This window comes from Castanea sativa, chromosome 1 (genome assembly GCF_040712315.1).
Source record: "Castanea sativa cultivar Marrone di Chiusa Pesio chromosome 1, ASM4071231v1".
In the NCBI taxonomy this organism is placed as follows: domain Eukaryota; kingdom Viridiplantae; phylum Streptophyta; class Magnoliopsida; order Fagales; family Fagaceae; genus Castanea; species Castanea sativa.
The window spans coordinates 56,938,729-56,955,069 of NC_134013.1; the positions used below are offsets into that span (position 1 = coordinate 56,938,729).

The 16,341-nt window shown below is 33.2% G+C and overlaps 2 protein-coding genes and 1 pseudogene across 4 annotated transcripts; all 3 read left to right on the forward strand.

Moving 5' to 3' along the window:
* The first annotated feature begins 526 nt into the window (after positions 1–526).
* Positions 527–3,735, forward strand: LOC142612864 (putative caffeoyl-CoA O-methyltransferase At4g26220). Its single transcript, XM_075785041.1, has 6 exons — positions 527–684; positions 1,913–1,993; positions 2,093–2,172; positions 2,695–2,839; positions 2,918–3,049; positions 3,159–3,735. Exons 2-6 carry the CDS (start codon positions 1,925–1,927, stop codon positions 3,447–3,449), a joined length of 717 nt encoding a protein of 238 aa, XP_075641156.1. The 5' UTR covers positions 527–684; positions 1,913–1,924; the 3' UTR covers positions 3,450–3,735.
* A 138-nt stretch (positions 3,736–3,873) lies between these two features.
* LOC142612844 (putative caffeoyl-CoA O-methyltransferase At4g26220) lies at positions 3,874–7,576 on the forward strand. 3 transcript variants are annotated; one of them, XM_075785013.1, is made up of 6 exons: positions 3,874–4,713; positions 5,115–6,031; positions 6,110–6,189; positions 6,692–6,836; positions 6,915–7,046; positions 7,161–7,576. In XM_075785013.1, exons 2-6 carry the CDS (start codon positions 5,960–5,962, stop codon positions 7,449–7,451), a joined length of 720 nt encoding a protein of 239 aa, XP_075641128.1. In that variant the 5' UTR covers positions 3,874–4,713; positions 5,115–5,959; the 3' UTR covers positions 7,452–7,576. The 3 variants fall into 3 exon arrangements, with proteins under 3 accessions (XP_075641128.1, XP_075641136.1, XP_075641144.1); XM_075785021.1 differs by lacking the exon at positions 3,874–4,713 and having other exon boundaries at positions 4,721–6,025; positions 6,107–6,189; XM_075785029.1 differs by lacking the exon at positions 3,874–4,713 and having other exon boundaries at positions 4,722–5,980.
* LOC142630440 (putative caffeoyl-CoA O-methyltransferase At4g26220) lies at positions 7,545–12,410 on the forward strand (annotated as a pseudogene).
* The last annotated feature ends 3,931 nt before the right edge of the window (positions 12,411–16,341 follow it).

A 16,341-nucleotide genomic window follows, 5' to 3' on the forward strand; every position in this document is an offset into this window, starting at 1 on the left:
GAACTTATAAAAAATAGATAACCAATCTTGTATTGTTTATATTTGAGTTTGACTCATTTAATTATCAAGCCTAAATATTGGCTTGAACTTGGCTTATTTGTTAAATAATTAAACATAAAAAAGTTTTTTTTTAAGCTGACATGGCATTTTTGTAAATTGGAATTTGATAGGACAGATTTTTCATCCAATTTTCGGACAATGGCCATTAAAGTTAACATCATCAAGATGAACAGTAAGGTGTCAGTGACTAGATTTATTACCAATTGGGTAATAGTTGCAACTTTTTATAGCTAGGGGTGTAAAAACACAAGTATGCCTAAAGTTGAGGTGTCTTTTTGCAAATAACTGTAAATATTAAGGGTGGTTTGGTAGAGTAGTTTGAAACGAGATTTTCGTAAGTTTTTTAAAATTTGTATAGATAAAAAAATGTGTAAAAATATATATAAAATTGTTTAAAATGTAAAAATGTGAATTTGAGAAGACTTAACAAACAAACAGTATTTCACATTTTTTAGTTTTTCTAACTTGCAGACTCCGCCAGCACTCATGACTCATTGGCCGTTTGACACGTAGATCACTTTCCCTTAAGAAGGTGTAGGAAGTAGCAATGAAAAACTGTGTGGCGCTGGTAGAAGCCCAATTCAGTTCCTGATTCAACCGTTTTTTTCACACCGTAATCCATGGGTACTCTCTCTAACCTTTTTCAAAATAATTCTGCAGCATTCACTTAGCTTAGAACTTTTTCTTTTTGTGTTTTTGGATAGTTTAGAACTATATAATTTCTATGTATCTTTTGTGGGTAGGTGTGATTATTTTCTATAGTTTCCTTTATTATGGTTAATTCAATGCCTTCCCATGTTCAAAGGTAGCCTTCTAAAATGACCATGTATGATTTTTTTTCCTTGTTGTGTAGACAAAAAAATCGAATTTTGAATAATACCCTCTGTTTTTGTTGGGCCCCTTTGGTTAAGTGAAATACCAAGATTGGTTTTTTGATTGTTTTGATGCAGACACAAGAAATATAGATCACAATGTTTGGTTTAAAATAAATATAAAGAGGATAATATAACAGACTAATGTGAGATTATAAGACGTGTTAAGGTGCAAAACATTGTGATGGAAATAACTAATTTGAGAAGATAGTTGTAGCCTAGATGATGATGTTTTATAACTGATCAGTACTAAAGACCTAGGAATTTTGCAAAGACTGGGAATTAATCCTTTAGGGACTCCGGTAATTGAAATTTTTTTTTTTTCTTACAACAAGTGGGGGAGAAGGGATTCAAACTCAGATTCTCTTCCAGGGATTCAACTCCTCTGGTAATTGCACTTGTTGGTTTGAATTTTATTCTTCATGTTAGTATACAAGACTACTGATTGATGTGGTTGATGGAGTTGATTCAGTCCAATTTTCTAGGATAATCAACCTTTACCCTTGATGTCACATATACTTTGCCCTGTTTGTTTACTTTCTATGAGAGAAAATGAACAAGGGAAAATAAGAGAGAGGAAAAGAATAGAGTTATTTGGTAACGTTTCTTCTTGTTACTAACTTTCTATTAAAATGACATCTATCTTTGGAGGAACAATTTCAGTTACATGAGGAGAATTTTGAATATTTTCTATTCCGTCACTATTTACTAACCAAACAATGAAAATAGGAGATATTCAAAAAAATTTATTCTTTTGTTTTCTTAGTGGCAAACCAAACATAGTATTAGTATAAGTCTGTGAAGGAGATTTATGTGTATAAAAAGGCCCCTCTTTTTTTTTTATGAGATTGAGATATATATGCAGTTATGTTTTCTCTCTTCATAAACAATGAAATTGCTGGCCCGCTGGAATATTAAAACCCTTGTCCTTTTTTGAATGATATCATTCTTTAGTGATTCTTCTTCATTAAAATATACAGTAAGTAGAAGCAATGGAGCAAAATGTGGAAAATGTACGTGGTCCTTCCAAGAGTTTGTTACAGAGTGATGATCTGTATCAGGTACTATATCATTCTCTCTTTTTATTTTTTATTTTTTATTATTTTTTGTTCAGCTTTTCTTGATTAAATTCACAATTTTGTTATTCAATGATGTTGCAGTATATCCTGGAGACTAGTGTTTACCCACGTGAGCCAGAATTTCTCAAGGAGCTAAGGCATGTCACTGCTAGTCATCCAAGGTGATTGTTCTTCTTTGTAAATTGTAACTAACTTGCTAGCTCTTTCGTGTACTCTTGTCAAGGTAATTTTTTTGGTGTTTAGAAACATCAACATGCAATGCAACTTCTGCATGTTCCTTTGATAGAGAAAACCAAAAAAGGAAAGAAAAACAAAAGGTGCAATTAGAAGTTAATTATCCTGAAATGACTTCAGGTATAAATGGATACATGTAACTTATCAAATTAAGGTTTCTAGAATTATGAATGCCATGGAAGGAAACAGAAAAAATTAGTTCATGTGGTATTTGAATACCACCTTAAGAATTGGTGCACAACACAATCGATGACAGGCATATTGTAAATCATCTAACTGGTTCAGTACTTGGTGACTAAAGAAATACTGAAGTTGTTTGTATCAACCATTCATTACTGATTTTAAACTGACTTAGTGGGGACTTTCAAGTTTCTTTTTTTATCTCTTTTTTTTTTTTTTTTTAAATATCTCTTAGCATTCAGAAAGATAATTAACTTGTCATTTACTAGGGCAATGATGGCTACTGCACCAGATGCAGGCCAGTTGATGGCCATGTTGTTGAAACTAGTAAATGCAAAAAAGACAGTTGAAGTTGGAGTCTTCACAGGATACTCTCTTCTCCTCACTGCTCTTACAATTCCAGAGGATGGCAAGGTCTGTAATGGATATTCTTCAGTGAGAACCTTATACTTATCTATTAAACTACTTATGATTTGCCATATAAAACTGCAGATCATAGCCATAGATGTAAATCGGGAGACATTTGAGATTGGGTTGCCAATAATTAAGAAAGCTGGTGTTGCAGACAAAATTGATTTCATTGAGTCTGAGGCTTTACCAGTTCTTGATCAGCTATTACAGAATGTAAGGAGGAACTTTCTCTTATTATTAGTCTTCTTTCATGTTTGCCACAATAAGCTTGTCATGTTTCTTTTTCTGTCTTTCTTTTTATGGCTGCGTGGGGGATATGTAGCATGAAAATGAAGGGAGTTTCGACTTTGCTTATGTTGATGCTGACAAGGTTAGTTACTGGAACTACCATGAGAGGCTGATGAAACTGTTAAAGGTGAATGGCCTAGTTGTCTATGATAACACACTCCGGAAAGGATTTGTTGCAATGCCTGAAGCGTTGGTTCCAGAGCACAGGAAACAGGACAGAGAGATAACAATTGAGTTTAACAAACTTCTTGCAGCTGATCCTCGCATCCAAATTTCACATGCTTCATTGGGTGATGGCATCACAATCTGTAGGCGTCTCTACTAAACGACTTCTTGAAACTTCTATGCATTTTACTTGTTTTATGAGGTTGAACATAAATGCGTCTGAACTACCTTGCTTAGATTATTAGTCCTTAAGATGGTATATGAATGGTGTGGTTTGAATGTAAAAGAGTTTGAATCTCACATGAATAGCATTGTTTCGTTTTGGAATCACTAGAAAAAAACAGATGGCTTTCGCTCACTTATTCCTCCTTATGGACAAAGAGAATTGTCAAAATTTTATGTATAGTTTTTTATGAATAAGATGATATTATTAAAACCAAATCAAACAATTAGAACTCAAAACACCAACACTAGCAAGTAGCAACAGGGCTGCCAACAGGGAAGCAAATAAAGAAAACTCCCAAAAAAACACCACAAAATACATACCCACCCCTGCCTTGGCACAACCAGGCAAAGACTAACTAACAGACCAAACAAACAACACTACACCCTACTCAAGCCTAGCCTATAATGATCCAATTTACGCCTGGATTCTCATCATAGTAGAGAGGCTTGTATCACTGGCAGAAACCTTTGCAGGGATGTATGCACTAGCTCATCCTCTTACATCATTCAAAATTTTCTTTCGCCAATTGATCCTCTGAAACCAAATGGTAACTTTGCAAAAGTTATCCCGTTTTTACACCATTGATTTCTAAAAGATCTAATAATTAAAAAAAAAAAAAAAAAAAAGTACTATCCATATCAAACTTAATTTATGCTGCACTCTATTTTTTTTGGTGATTTAATTGTGCCTTAATCTAATTTGCATGTAATTTGACTAATTAATCAATTTAGTTAATTAGATTAAGTAAATGGGGTCAACTATAACCCAACAAGCAGCAACCAAATGCAAAGCAATAATGAGACAATCAAAACACAAATTGTTAATGATGTTACAAAGTTTTTTTGTTATAATAAAAATATTATTTTCACACTGTTACCAAAGCTACCTCTAATAACTAGCCATTTTCAATATTAAAAAAGGGGACCAATTTGAGTTTTTTTAAGATTGTTTGCAAGCATTATTGATATGAAGTGATCCGCTTTCAGATTTAATAAAATAAACGTTTTGCTCAAGTAAACAAACGTGGGAAAAAAAATTCACAATCAAATTATAATAAGCATTTCTAACTTCCAAACAAAAATGCGCTCAGACAACACAGCATACAGTAGCCCTGAAAAACCTGTAGCTGCAGGTGGAAGCCAGATACAATATCAGGGTCCTGGTTCAACAATTTATTCACATCACAATCTACAGCCAGGTACAAGTACCACCACTTGCACACACACACACACACTCTCTCTCTCACGGCACATTTTCAAGATAAATTTGCAGCCAGGTACAACTTAGTTAAGCTTTATATATAATCTAATCATTCACTTCATTTATATATAATCTTCTTCTTTCTTTCTTCTTCTTCTCCTTCTTCTTTTTTCAATTTCGGTTTGATTATTTATATGAATTTGTATATGGGTTTGATGAATTTGGATCTAGATTTAGAACGATTTTGATGATTTTGTGGTGTGTCCGTGATGATTTTGGGTTGGATTTCCCGGTGAGTTTTGATTGATTTTGAGTTGGGTTTTCAGTGGGTTTGTCTTGATTTTGAGTTGGGTTTTCTAATTGCTTTTCCATTGATTTTGGGTTAATTCTCTATGTTAGGTTGCGGTGTTTGGCAGTGGTGCTGGGTTTGGTGGTTGGGTGGTTATTTTCTTCTTCCTTCTTATTCTGCCGCGCTGGGTTGTTGTATACGTTGGGGAAGCTGCTGGTTGTTGTAGACGTAGAGGAAGAGAAGTAGTTTGATAGAGGAGAGAGAAAAAAAGAATAAAAAAATGATTTGCACCTGAACAGTAACCGTGTATATATGCATGGTTACTGTTCATTTGCAAACCAGTTGTGTATATTTGCACATTTTTACAAGAACTGATGTGGGTGTTTTTTGAGTTAAAATGTGCAAAATTGAGCACTTTTTGTATTTTGCACATTTTTGCAACCACTAATGTGGTTGCTCTAAGCTTTCTATCATTTCAGCCCCCCCCCCCCCCCAAAAAAAAAAAAAACTATAAGTCGGATCTTTTCTTGGGTGGCTGTTTTTATTTTATGTTTTTCAACTGATACATTCATATGGCGAATCCATTCCCTCCCTATGTTGAAGGTGGTCTTCTAAAATAGCCATTTATGCTTTTTAGCTGGTATAGGGGTATTGAAAAATTAAAGGAAATCAATGGAAGAAACATGGATTGAAGCAGGCTTAGAGTGTCTTTATTTGGAGAAGTCTCTGAATTTCTCTTTGAAGTCTGCACCAATCTTTAAAAAAACTTAATATGAATGAATATTTATAAACAATGAAGAGATACCAATGAAAATACACCTTTGAAAGGTCACTTGTGAAAAGACATAAGTTTTAAAACTCTGTTTGGACAGCTACTAGCTGTTAGGAATAGAAAACATCCATTTTTGCTCTTATAGTGATTCTTCATCATTATTCTCGAACTTTATTGGAAGAAATGGAGCAAAATGCAAAAAAGGTACCTAGTCCTTCTAAGGGTGTATTGCAGAGTGAAGATTTGTATCAGATAGTACTATACCATTCACCTTTACTAATTTTCAGATTTTCTTAGTTAAATGCTCAATTTAGTTGTTCAACGATGTTGCAGTATATCCTGGAGACTAGTGTGTACCCACGTGAACCAGATTTTCTCAAGGAGCTAAGGCATGTCACTGCTAGTCATCCAAGGTAATTGTCCTTTTTCCTTAACTGACTTGATGCTAGTTCTTTCGTGTACTTTAGCTCTTGACTTCTTTTTGTAAATTCAAATTCTTGTCAAGATAATTTTATAGGTGTTTAGAATCCTCAGTGTTAAATAAAATTTCTGTATATTCCTTTGATAGAGCAACACCACCAATGGTGCAATTAGAGTTTATTATCCCAAAATGACTTCAGTTATAGATGGATGCATGTAAACTATCAAACTGTATTAAATTCAAAAATTATGAAATGCCTTGGAAAGGAAATGGATCAGATTAGTTCATGTGGGATTTGCAACCACATTAAGAAATGGTGCACAAGACACTGGATGACTGGAATATTGCAAATCATCTAACTGGTTCAATACTTTGTTATAGCAACAATTCTTGATTGAGTTTAAAATGACTTGGTGGGGACTTTCAAATTTTCTTTTTTTTTTTTTTAAATAAATCTCAGCATTCTAAAAGATAATTAGCTTGTCATTTTCTAGGGCTATATGGGCTACTGCACCAGATGCAGGTCAGTTGATGGCCATGTTGTTGAAGCTAGTAAATGCAAAAAAAACTATTGAAATTGGAGTCTTCACAGGATACTCTCTTCTCCTCACTGCTCTTACAATTCCAGAGGATGGCAAGGTCTGTAATGGATATTTTTCAGTGAGAATTGTATACTAATCTATTAAACTGCTTATGGTTTGCCATATAAAACTGCAGATTATAGCTATAGATGTAAACCGGGAGACATTTGAGATTGGATTGCCAGTAATAAAGAAAGCTGGTGTTGCAGACAAAATTGATTTCATTGAATCTGAGGCTTTACCAGTTCTTGATCAGCAATTACATAATGTAAGGATTAACTTCCTCTTATTATTAATCTTCTTTCATGCTTGCCACAATAAGCTTGTCATATTTCTTTTTCTTTCTTTCTTTTTATGGCTGCGGGGGGTGGGGGATATGCAGCATGGAAATGAAGGGAGTTTCGACTTTGCTTTTGTTGATGCTGACAAGGTTAATTACTGGAACTACCATGAGAGGCTGCTGAAACTGTTAAAGGTGGATGGCCTAGTTGTCTATGATAACACACTCCGGAGAGGATTTGTTGCAATGCCTGAAGCGTTGGTTCCAGAGCACAGGAAAAAGGACATAGAGTTAACAGTTGAGTTTAACAAGTTTCTTGCAGCTGATCCTCGCATCCAAATTTCACATGCTTCATTGGGTGATGGCATCATAATTTGCAGGCGTCTCTACTGAACGACTGCTTGAAACTTCTCTGCAATTTACTTGCTTTATGAGGTTGAATGTAAATGCACCTGAACTACCTTGCTTAGATTTTTACTACTTAAGATGGCATATGAATGGTGTGGTTTGAATGTAAATGAGTTTGAATCTCACATGAATAGCATTGTTTGGTTTTGGAATCACCAGAAAAAAACAGATGGCTTTCACTCACTTATTCCTTCTTACGGACAACGAGAATTGTCAAAATTTTATGTATAGTTTTTTATGAATAAGATGCTATTATTAAAACCAAATCAAACAATTAGAACACAAAACACCAACACTAGCAAGTAGCAACAGGGCTGCCAACAGGGAAGCAAATAAAAAAAACTCCCAAAAAAAACACCACAAAATACAAACCCACCCCTGCCTTGGCACAACCAGGCAAAGACTAACTAACAAACCAAACAAACAACACTACGACCTACTCAAGCCTAGCCTATACTGATCCAATTTACGCCTGGATTCTCATCATAGTAGAGAGGCTTGTATCACTGGCAGAAACTTTTGCAGGATGTATGCACTAGCTCATCCTCTTACATCATTCAAAATTTTCTTTCGCCAATTGATCCTTTGAAACCAAATGGTAACTTTGTAAAAGTTACATCGTTTTTACACCATAGATTTCTAAAAAATTTAATAATTAAAAAAAACACTATTATCCATATCATCACTAAATATTCATTGTTTATCACCTTATTAAAGGAGGAATAAGTTATGTGAAGTCAGCTGTTTTTTTTTTTTTTTTTTCATATAAGTTTGAATGTCAGATGAATAGCACTATATCGTTAGAAGAAAAGCAGATGGGCCGCAACCAAATGCAATGCAATAATCCGACAATCAAAACTCAAATTGTTAATAATGTTACAGAATCTTTTTGTTATAATAAAAATATTATCTCCATGGTGTTTTCCAAAGCTACCTCTAACCACTAGCCATTTTCAATATTAAAAATAGGGAGCACTTTGAATTTTTGTAAGATTGTTTGGAAGCATTATTGACATGAAGTGATCCGCTTTCAGATTTTCATTGCATTCTAATAAATTTAAAATAAAAAATAAAAAGAAACGTTTGCTTAAGTAAACAAACGTGGGAAAAAAAATTCACAAGCATATTATAATAAGCGTTTCTAATTTCTGAACAAAAATGCACTCAGACAACAGAGCATTCATTGACAGATCAATCACATTGAAGTGTTAGACAGTAGCCCTGAAAAACCTGCTGCACGTGGAACCCAGATACAATATCAGGGTCCTGGTTCAACCATTTGTTCACATCACAATCTGCAGCCAGGTACAAGTATCACCAGTAGCTTGCACACGGGCGGAGGTATGTATTAGGGGGGGGGGGGTAGTCTACAAAAATAAAAGTTGGCGCTTTCCAAATATTTGAATTAGTCTAATAATGCTCTTAAAAAAATAATTGGTCTAATAGTTATAGAGATATAACTTTATTTTTTGCAATTCTATTTTTTATTGTAAAATATGCTTTTATATCTGTTAAATATTTAATAAAGTTTGTATCAAACATATTTGAATCTATCTTTTTCAACCCGTTATTTGACAATTAACAAGTCATTGGCTTATAAATAAATAAAAAAATTGTTACTAAAACTACACATGAAATGTGTCTTTCGTTGCCATATATTGGGTTAGAGTAAGGTAACCTTAAATATGTTTGGAGCTTAACTTATTCCTCCAAGTTTTAGATCATTCATATTTTTGAAAATTTCATTAGTTCAATTGAAATATTTTTTTACTTACTTTAGCATAAAATTTGATAATTTGTATTTAAAATGAAACTTTTTAAGAATTTTACTATGAAAATGTAAAAAATGAATTTTATTTTATGAAAGATCGCCATCAAAAATAATTTTGATTGAAAATAATAAACTCTTTTTTTTTGTGTGTGTGTATATATATATATATATATATGTGTGTGTGTGTGTGTGTATAATAAAAAAAAAAGTGTATGTGTATATGTGTGTGTGTGGAGGTTGTCTTGAAAAATATATTAATGTCGCAACTTGGCCCCCAAACAAAAATTTCTGGCTCTGCCCCTACTTGCAAACACTCTCTCTCTCTCTTTCTCTCTTTCTCTCACACACACATTTTCAAGATAAATTTGCAGCCAGGTACAACTTAGTTAAGTTCTATATATAATGTAGGCAAGCATTCACTTCATTTAGAACTATATGTTGACATGTTGTATCTTTTCTTGGTTGGTTGTTATTATATTCTAAGTTTTTCAATTGATACATTCAAATGGCTAATTTGAAGGTGGTCTTCTAAATTGGCGATTTATGCTTTTTCGTCATGATTGGGAGTATTGAAAAATGAATTTTACTAACATGTGCCTTAAGGGCACTTAATAGTATACTATTTTTGAAAAAAAAAAAATTTATCAAGAATTGAAAAATTTTTACAACTTTTTCAATTTTTCATAAAATGTTTTTAAAAATAAATAGTTTAATGTGTACCTTAGAGCACACGTCAGTAAAATTCATATTTTATAAACAATGAGGAGATAACAATGAAAATACTTACACCTTTGAAGGTGACTTGTGACCTTTGAAAGTTCACTTATGAAAAAACATAACTTTTAACTCTTTAAGGACTTGAGATAGCAACTAGTTGTTAGGAATATGTCACAAGTGAAAAGACATAACTTTAAAACTCTGTGAGGACAGCTACTAGTTTTTTTTTTTTTTTTTTTTTTTGAGATTTACAGCTACTTGTTTTTAGGAATAGAAAACATTCATTGTGGCTCTTATAGTGATTCTTCGTCATTACCCTAGACCTTTATTGGATGCAATGGAGCAAAATGCGAAAAGGTAACCAGTCCTTCCAAGGGTTTATTGCAAAGTGAAGATTTGTATCAGGTAGTACTATACCATTCTCCATTTTTTTTTTTTTTCATATTTTCATGGTTGAATTCTCAATTTCGTTCTCCAACAATGTTGCAGTATATCCTGGAGACTAGTGTGTACCCACGAGAGATTTTCTCAAGGAGCTAAGGCATGTCACTGCTAGTCATCCAAGGTAATTGTCCTCTTAACTTTTTTTTTTTTTTTTGAGATATTTTCTTAACTAACTTGATGCTAGTTCTTTCGTGTACTTTAGTTCTTGACTTCTTTTTGTATATTCAAACTCTTGTCAATGTAATTTTATAGGTGTTAGAAACCTCAGCGTTAAATGAAATTTCTGAATATTCCTTCAATAGAGCAACACCACAAATGGTTCAATTAGAAGTTTATTATCCTGAAATGACTTCAATTATCAATGGAACGCACGTAAACTATCAAACTGTTCAAAAATTTCTAGAATTATGAAATGCTGAAGGAGATGGAACAAACTTGTTCGTGTGGTATTTGAATACCACCTTAAGAATTGGACAATGGATGACGAGCATATAGCAAATCATCTAACTGGTTCAATACTTGGTTATAGCAACAACTCATGACTCAGTTTAAAATGACTTAGTGGGGACTTTCAAACATTTTTTATTAAAAAAAAAAAAATCCAATGCAGGAAAGTGTAGGAAAATGAGGATTAACAAGAAGCAAAAGTATAAACTCTAGGCTATACCACCTAGAATCTGCCTAAAAACCTTAGGCATCAGTCACCACCTAATAATGTTTGGCATCACCACCAATCAAAGATAGGAGAAGTTATTACATGTTCCGGTTGCATGTTACTTCTCTCTCACAAGGGGGTGTAGTAACATGCAACCGGAACATGGTGAAATTTTTCCAAAGATAGAGACATATTCTCAAAACATATATTTTATTCCAAATCATACTGCCTTCCACAATTACAAGATCACTACTTTAAATGGTTTAGGGATTACACCAATAGAAAATACCTAATTAAATCCCTTAAAACCCTCAACGTTAAACCCAAATTTAAAATTCAAATTCAAAAATAACATCTTAAGGTGGTTGTTGTTTTAGTGCTCCCTGCATCAATATCTCTCTGCATTCAAAAAAATAATTAGCTTGTCAACTTCTAGGGCTAGGATGGCTACTGCACCAGATGTAGGTCAGCTGATGGCCTAGTTGTTGAAGCTAGTAAATGCGAAAAAGACAATTGAACTTGGAGTCTTTACAGGATACTCTCTTCTCCTCACTGCTCTTACAATTCTTGAGGATGGAAAGGTCTGTAATGGATATTCTTCAGTGATAATCTTATACTTATCTATCAACCTGCTTATGGTTTGCCAAATAAAACTGCAGATTATAGCTATAGATGTAAATCGGGAGACATTTGAGATTGGGTTGCCAGTAATTAAGAAAGCTGGTGTTGCCGACAAAATTGATTTCATTGAGTCTGAGGCTTTACCAGTTCTTGATCAGCTATTAGAAAATGTAAGAATGACCTTCCCTATATTATTAATCTTTTCATAAATGCCACAATATGATCTCATCAATTTATTATCCACAGACCACAATGATGTCTTCACATTTCTCTTTCTTTCTTCTTCTTCCTTTGAGAGGGGGGGGAATGATGCAGCCTGAAAATAAAGGGAGTTTTGACTTTGCTTTTATCGATGCTGACAGTGTGAATTATTGGAACTACCATGAGAGGCTGATGAAACTGTTAAAGGCAGGTGGCCTAGTTGTCTATGATAACACACTCTGGAAAGGAACAGTAGCAATGCCTGATGCGTTGGTTCCAGAGTTCTGGAAACAGGAGAGGGAGTTGGCAATTGAGCTTAACAAATCATTTGCAGCTGATCCTCGCATCCAAATTTCGCATGCTTCATTGGGTGATGGTATCACAATCTGCAGGCGTATCTACTGAATAATTTCTTCAGACTTCTCTGCATTTTTCTTGCTTTATGAGTTTGAATGTAATAATTGAACCTTAACTACCTTGCTTAGATTAGTACTCCTTTAGATATTAGTTCTCATATAAAGAAAAGTGTGTGGTTTTAGAAACATCAGAAGCTGGGGTTGCTAAAAGAACAGATGGCTTCATCCAGGTCTTCCTTGTGGACCAAAAAGAACTGTTGGCATTTTCTGTTTTTAGCTACTATTATCAGCAAACAGCATATTTTCCATTGTGAGCTGAAATCATCTTCAACAAAGGACTCTCTCTCTCTCTCTCTGAAGTTCCCCTTTTGTTTGAATAAGCCCAAGGTTCATTCTAATGATTTTCTCCACTTTTTATCCAAATGATAATCTGTTCTTGTGTACATTTGATGACCACTTAAGGAAGATATACATCACGCCAATGAGGGTAAAATGCCTGCTGCTTTTTGCAATAAGTAATTCAATCCCAGTACCTGTATTTTAGCCTATATATAAATGGCCTAGGCTGCTTTTCTGTGTTACCGAATCTGAACTGTTGGATGTTTTGCTTCGTCTCCCCCTCTTTTTAAGTAATACGATTTGAATCTATTGTCTAAACACATAAGTCCTTAATGCCCACAATTTATAAACTGTTCTATACATTGTTGATTGTTCTTTCCCCAATGGCAGAAGACAGCTATCTTCTGAAAGTGCCATTCCTACTTTTAAGCATTGATCACACAGAAGTATGGTCATCTAACTTAACATGCACAATTTCAAGTAGGTAGAGGTAGATTTATAGATAGCTGCTGAGCCAAAGAGTGAAATGTTGCACTGTCAACTGAGAGTTCGTGTCTCCTGCTTAACAGGTGGTATTATTTTCTCTGGCATGAATAAAGCAACTTATTCATTGAAAAAAAAAAAACTCAAAGCTACAGATTTGTGTTTGTAGAAAAATTTATAATGCACGTTAGAAGAAAAGTAGAAGGCATCAACCAAAGAAATAATGAGACATAAGCAAAATACAAATTATTGATGATGTTACCAACTTTTTAATTTATAATCAAAAAAATTATTTCCATTCTGTTCTCCCAAGGTTTCTTTAAGCACTTGCTATTTTTTGATATTAAAAAACAGGGAGCACTAAGAATTTTTAGAGATTGTTTGGAAGAATTATTGACATGAAGTGAGCCACTTTCAATTTTTTTTTACACTAGTCGCAAACCCATGCTACGCACGAGAACCTACTTGTTTGTGTGGTGGACTTACTTGATTTCAATTTGTGTTACAATTTAATGAAGAAGTCATTGCTTGAACATATAATGACTTACAAAAAATAACTCAAAAATTCAAATATTAAAACTTCTGAAATGACATCTTAGAAATTATTTAAACAAAACTATATATATATGATTAGATGATAAAGAAACATAAGAGAAAGAATGATTCAATTCAAAAGAATAATCCATGACTATAACTATTGAAATCTACTGGATAGTTTCAAATATTGCAAAAATATGAATCTGAAAAATATATATGTTAAAAAATTCCAAAAGCTATAAATTAAAAAAAAAATCAAAAAATTTAGAGCTTTCAAATTCTAGACCAAAAAAAAAGTGTTATGCTACTACACAATAGGAAAATATAAGAGAAAGATGTGTTATCCTCAAAAGAATAATTCATGGCTATAGTTATTGAAATTTGTCAACTAATTTTAGATATAGAAAAAAAATAACTAAAAAAAATCCAGATGTTAAAACTTTTGAAAAGCCAAAGAATCATAAGATTCACTTCCTATAGATTATTGAAATAAATAAATAAATATATATATATATATATATATATATATATATATATATATATATATATATATATATGACTACATAATAGAGAAGTATAAGAGAAAAATTGATTGTTGAAGTCTACCAATCATGTTCAAATATCGCAAAAAACTAAAGCAAAATTCAGATGCTACAACTTCTAAAATGCCACACACACACACTATTAAAGAATTAGAAGATTTAGAGCCTAGAAGTTATTGAAACAATTCAAATATATATATATATATATATATATATATGACTATTCAAAAGAGAAATACATGTTCCCATAAAAAGAAAATAAGTTTTAATGGGTCTAAACTTTAAACAATGAAAAAAATGGAATCATAAATAATTATAGGTATAGGGTTTGGTGACTCATAGTTGTATAAAAGGTCGTACCAAGATCACTTTTTAAAAAATACATGAAAAACCATAAATTTTTTTTTTCTTATCGGTTAGTTTGTGCTCCTAGCAACCCTACAAAAACAAAAGGAAAAGGGAAAAAAAATCCATGGAAAACCATTAACAAAAATTTTTAATGGGTCTAAACTTTAAACAATAACAAAAAATAATCATAAACAATCATAGGTGCAGGATATATGGTTAATTGTTATATATGTATAAAGCAAAAGAATTAGAAAACCCAAATTAAAAAAATAAAAATAGATGTACAAAGATCAATGGTTGTAAAACACAATCATTAATCGTTATATATTTATAAAGCAAAAGAATTAGAAAACCCAGATTAAAAAAATAAAAAGGGATGTACAAAGATCAATGGTTGTAAAACACAATCTTTGGTACCGTGTTTAAACGGAATTTCAGATACTTGTCCTGTGTCTCCCATCAAGTTTGCTTGGCAATAAGTACATTTATTTGGGTGTTATGCTTCGGCATTAATCTTCTTCTTTTGCTCCTCATCCTTAGCTCAGAGGAATAAAGCAAAGATTTACAAAATCAAATAGGAAAACAAAGATTAAAGGAATAAAGAAAAGGTCTTCAAAGTCAAATAGGAAAACAAAGATGGCTTGTGTAGGTTAGCCTACGGATTGGGAATGGGAAAACAAAGATGACTTGCGTAGGAAAGAGTTCTAGGGAAAAAAATAATTTTATTTAAATAAAATAATAATGATGAGTTTGAGTTTAAGCTGAACTTGTTATAGAGATAAAGTTTCACTCCTTGTTAAATATTTTGCTGAAATGAAAAATTGTGAGAGTTTCAGAGGTTTCGATTTTATATTTTTATTTAAATATTGTGCTGAAGTAGAAAATTGTGAGAGTTTCAGAGGTTTTGATTATATATATATATGTGTGTGTGTGTATAATCCTAAACAATAAATAGGTTGTTTAGAAGTTTCTCTTCTACCAGCAGTAGATATTCCGAACCATCATCCATCCCAAATATACCAGCAGACATAGGAATACTTAATTCGGAGTCTTATGAGTTGTCCAATCTAGATCTAGACATCGGAGATTGGAATATCCCCAAAGTAGCCACCAACCAGATCTATAAGTCTTCATAGTCTTTTAGCAAAGCCTTCAAGTCAGATTACCATGTCAAGACCATAGAACAAGTTTATGGTATAAACAAGGAGTACGAAACGTGCTACTTGTTATCCTCATCAGCCATTCAAGCACATAAAGACAAAGGACATAACTTCCTACACATAGGACTTGTCCAGATAGGAGTTAAACCACTCACTAGAAGAGGTTTGAACAGCTCAATCCTCATGGCCCTTAGAGATGCTCGTCACATCAGATTCGACGACAGCCTCCTAGGAACCATAGAAACCAGTCTTAGCAATGGACCAATCCATTTTGACTTTTTTCTAGATTTCACTATCCACATCCATGATAGCACAGTTATCAAAGCCCTCACACTCAATATCAAGACCCATGGAACCCTCATGACGCAGGGAACTATTCAGATCGCCTTGATATATAGAGTATACTGCAAGTGCATGAGAACGAACATGAATGTCGGAGCACTTGACAGAAGAAAGAGAGGTGAAACAACCCTCATCCAAACCAGTGACCCTAGTGCCAAGATTCAGGTCCTAAGAACCTTGAAATGGATAGAGGTTTGTCACATCATAAACTCCAGCAATGGTGGAACAACTGCCTAACAGAAATGTCTAAAGAAGACATCAAGTATGCAATTCAAAAAGATGAGGAAGGAAACCCATCATCAATGAAGTTGAACAAGGAATTCCTGATGGAGTCAATACCCTGATCTATATGATCATGA

What these genes read in the sequence shown, in the direction of transcription:
- LOC142612864 (XM_075785041.1), top strand. Translation starts at nt 1,925, where the DNA reads ATGGAGCAAAATGTGGAAAATGTACGTGGTCCTTCCAAGAGTTTGTTA. An exon ending in AGAGTGATGATCTGTATCAG is followed by an intron (nt 1,994 to 2,092) that starts GTACTATATCAT and finishes ATGATGTTGCAG; the next exon opens with TATATCCTGGAGACTAGTGT. An exon ending in GTCACTGCTAGTCATCCAAG is followed by an intron (nt 2,173 to 2,694) that starts GTGATTGTTCTT and finishes GTCATTTACTAG; the next exon opens with GGCAATGATGGCTACTGCAC.
- LOC142612844 (XM_075785013.1), top strand. Translation starts at nt 5,960, where the DNA reads ATGGAGCAAAATGCAAAAAAGGTACCTAGTCCTTCTAAGGGTGTATTG. An exon ending in GTCACTGCTAGTCATCCAAG is followed by an intron (nt 6,190 to 6,691) that starts GTAATTGTCCTT and finishes GTCATTTTCTAG; the next exon opens with GGCTATATGGGCTACTGCAC. An exon ending in TTGATCAGCAATTACATAAT is followed by an intron (nt 7,047 to 7,160) that starts GTAAGGATTAAC and finishes GGGGATATGCAG; the next exon opens with CATGGAAATGAAGGGAGTTT.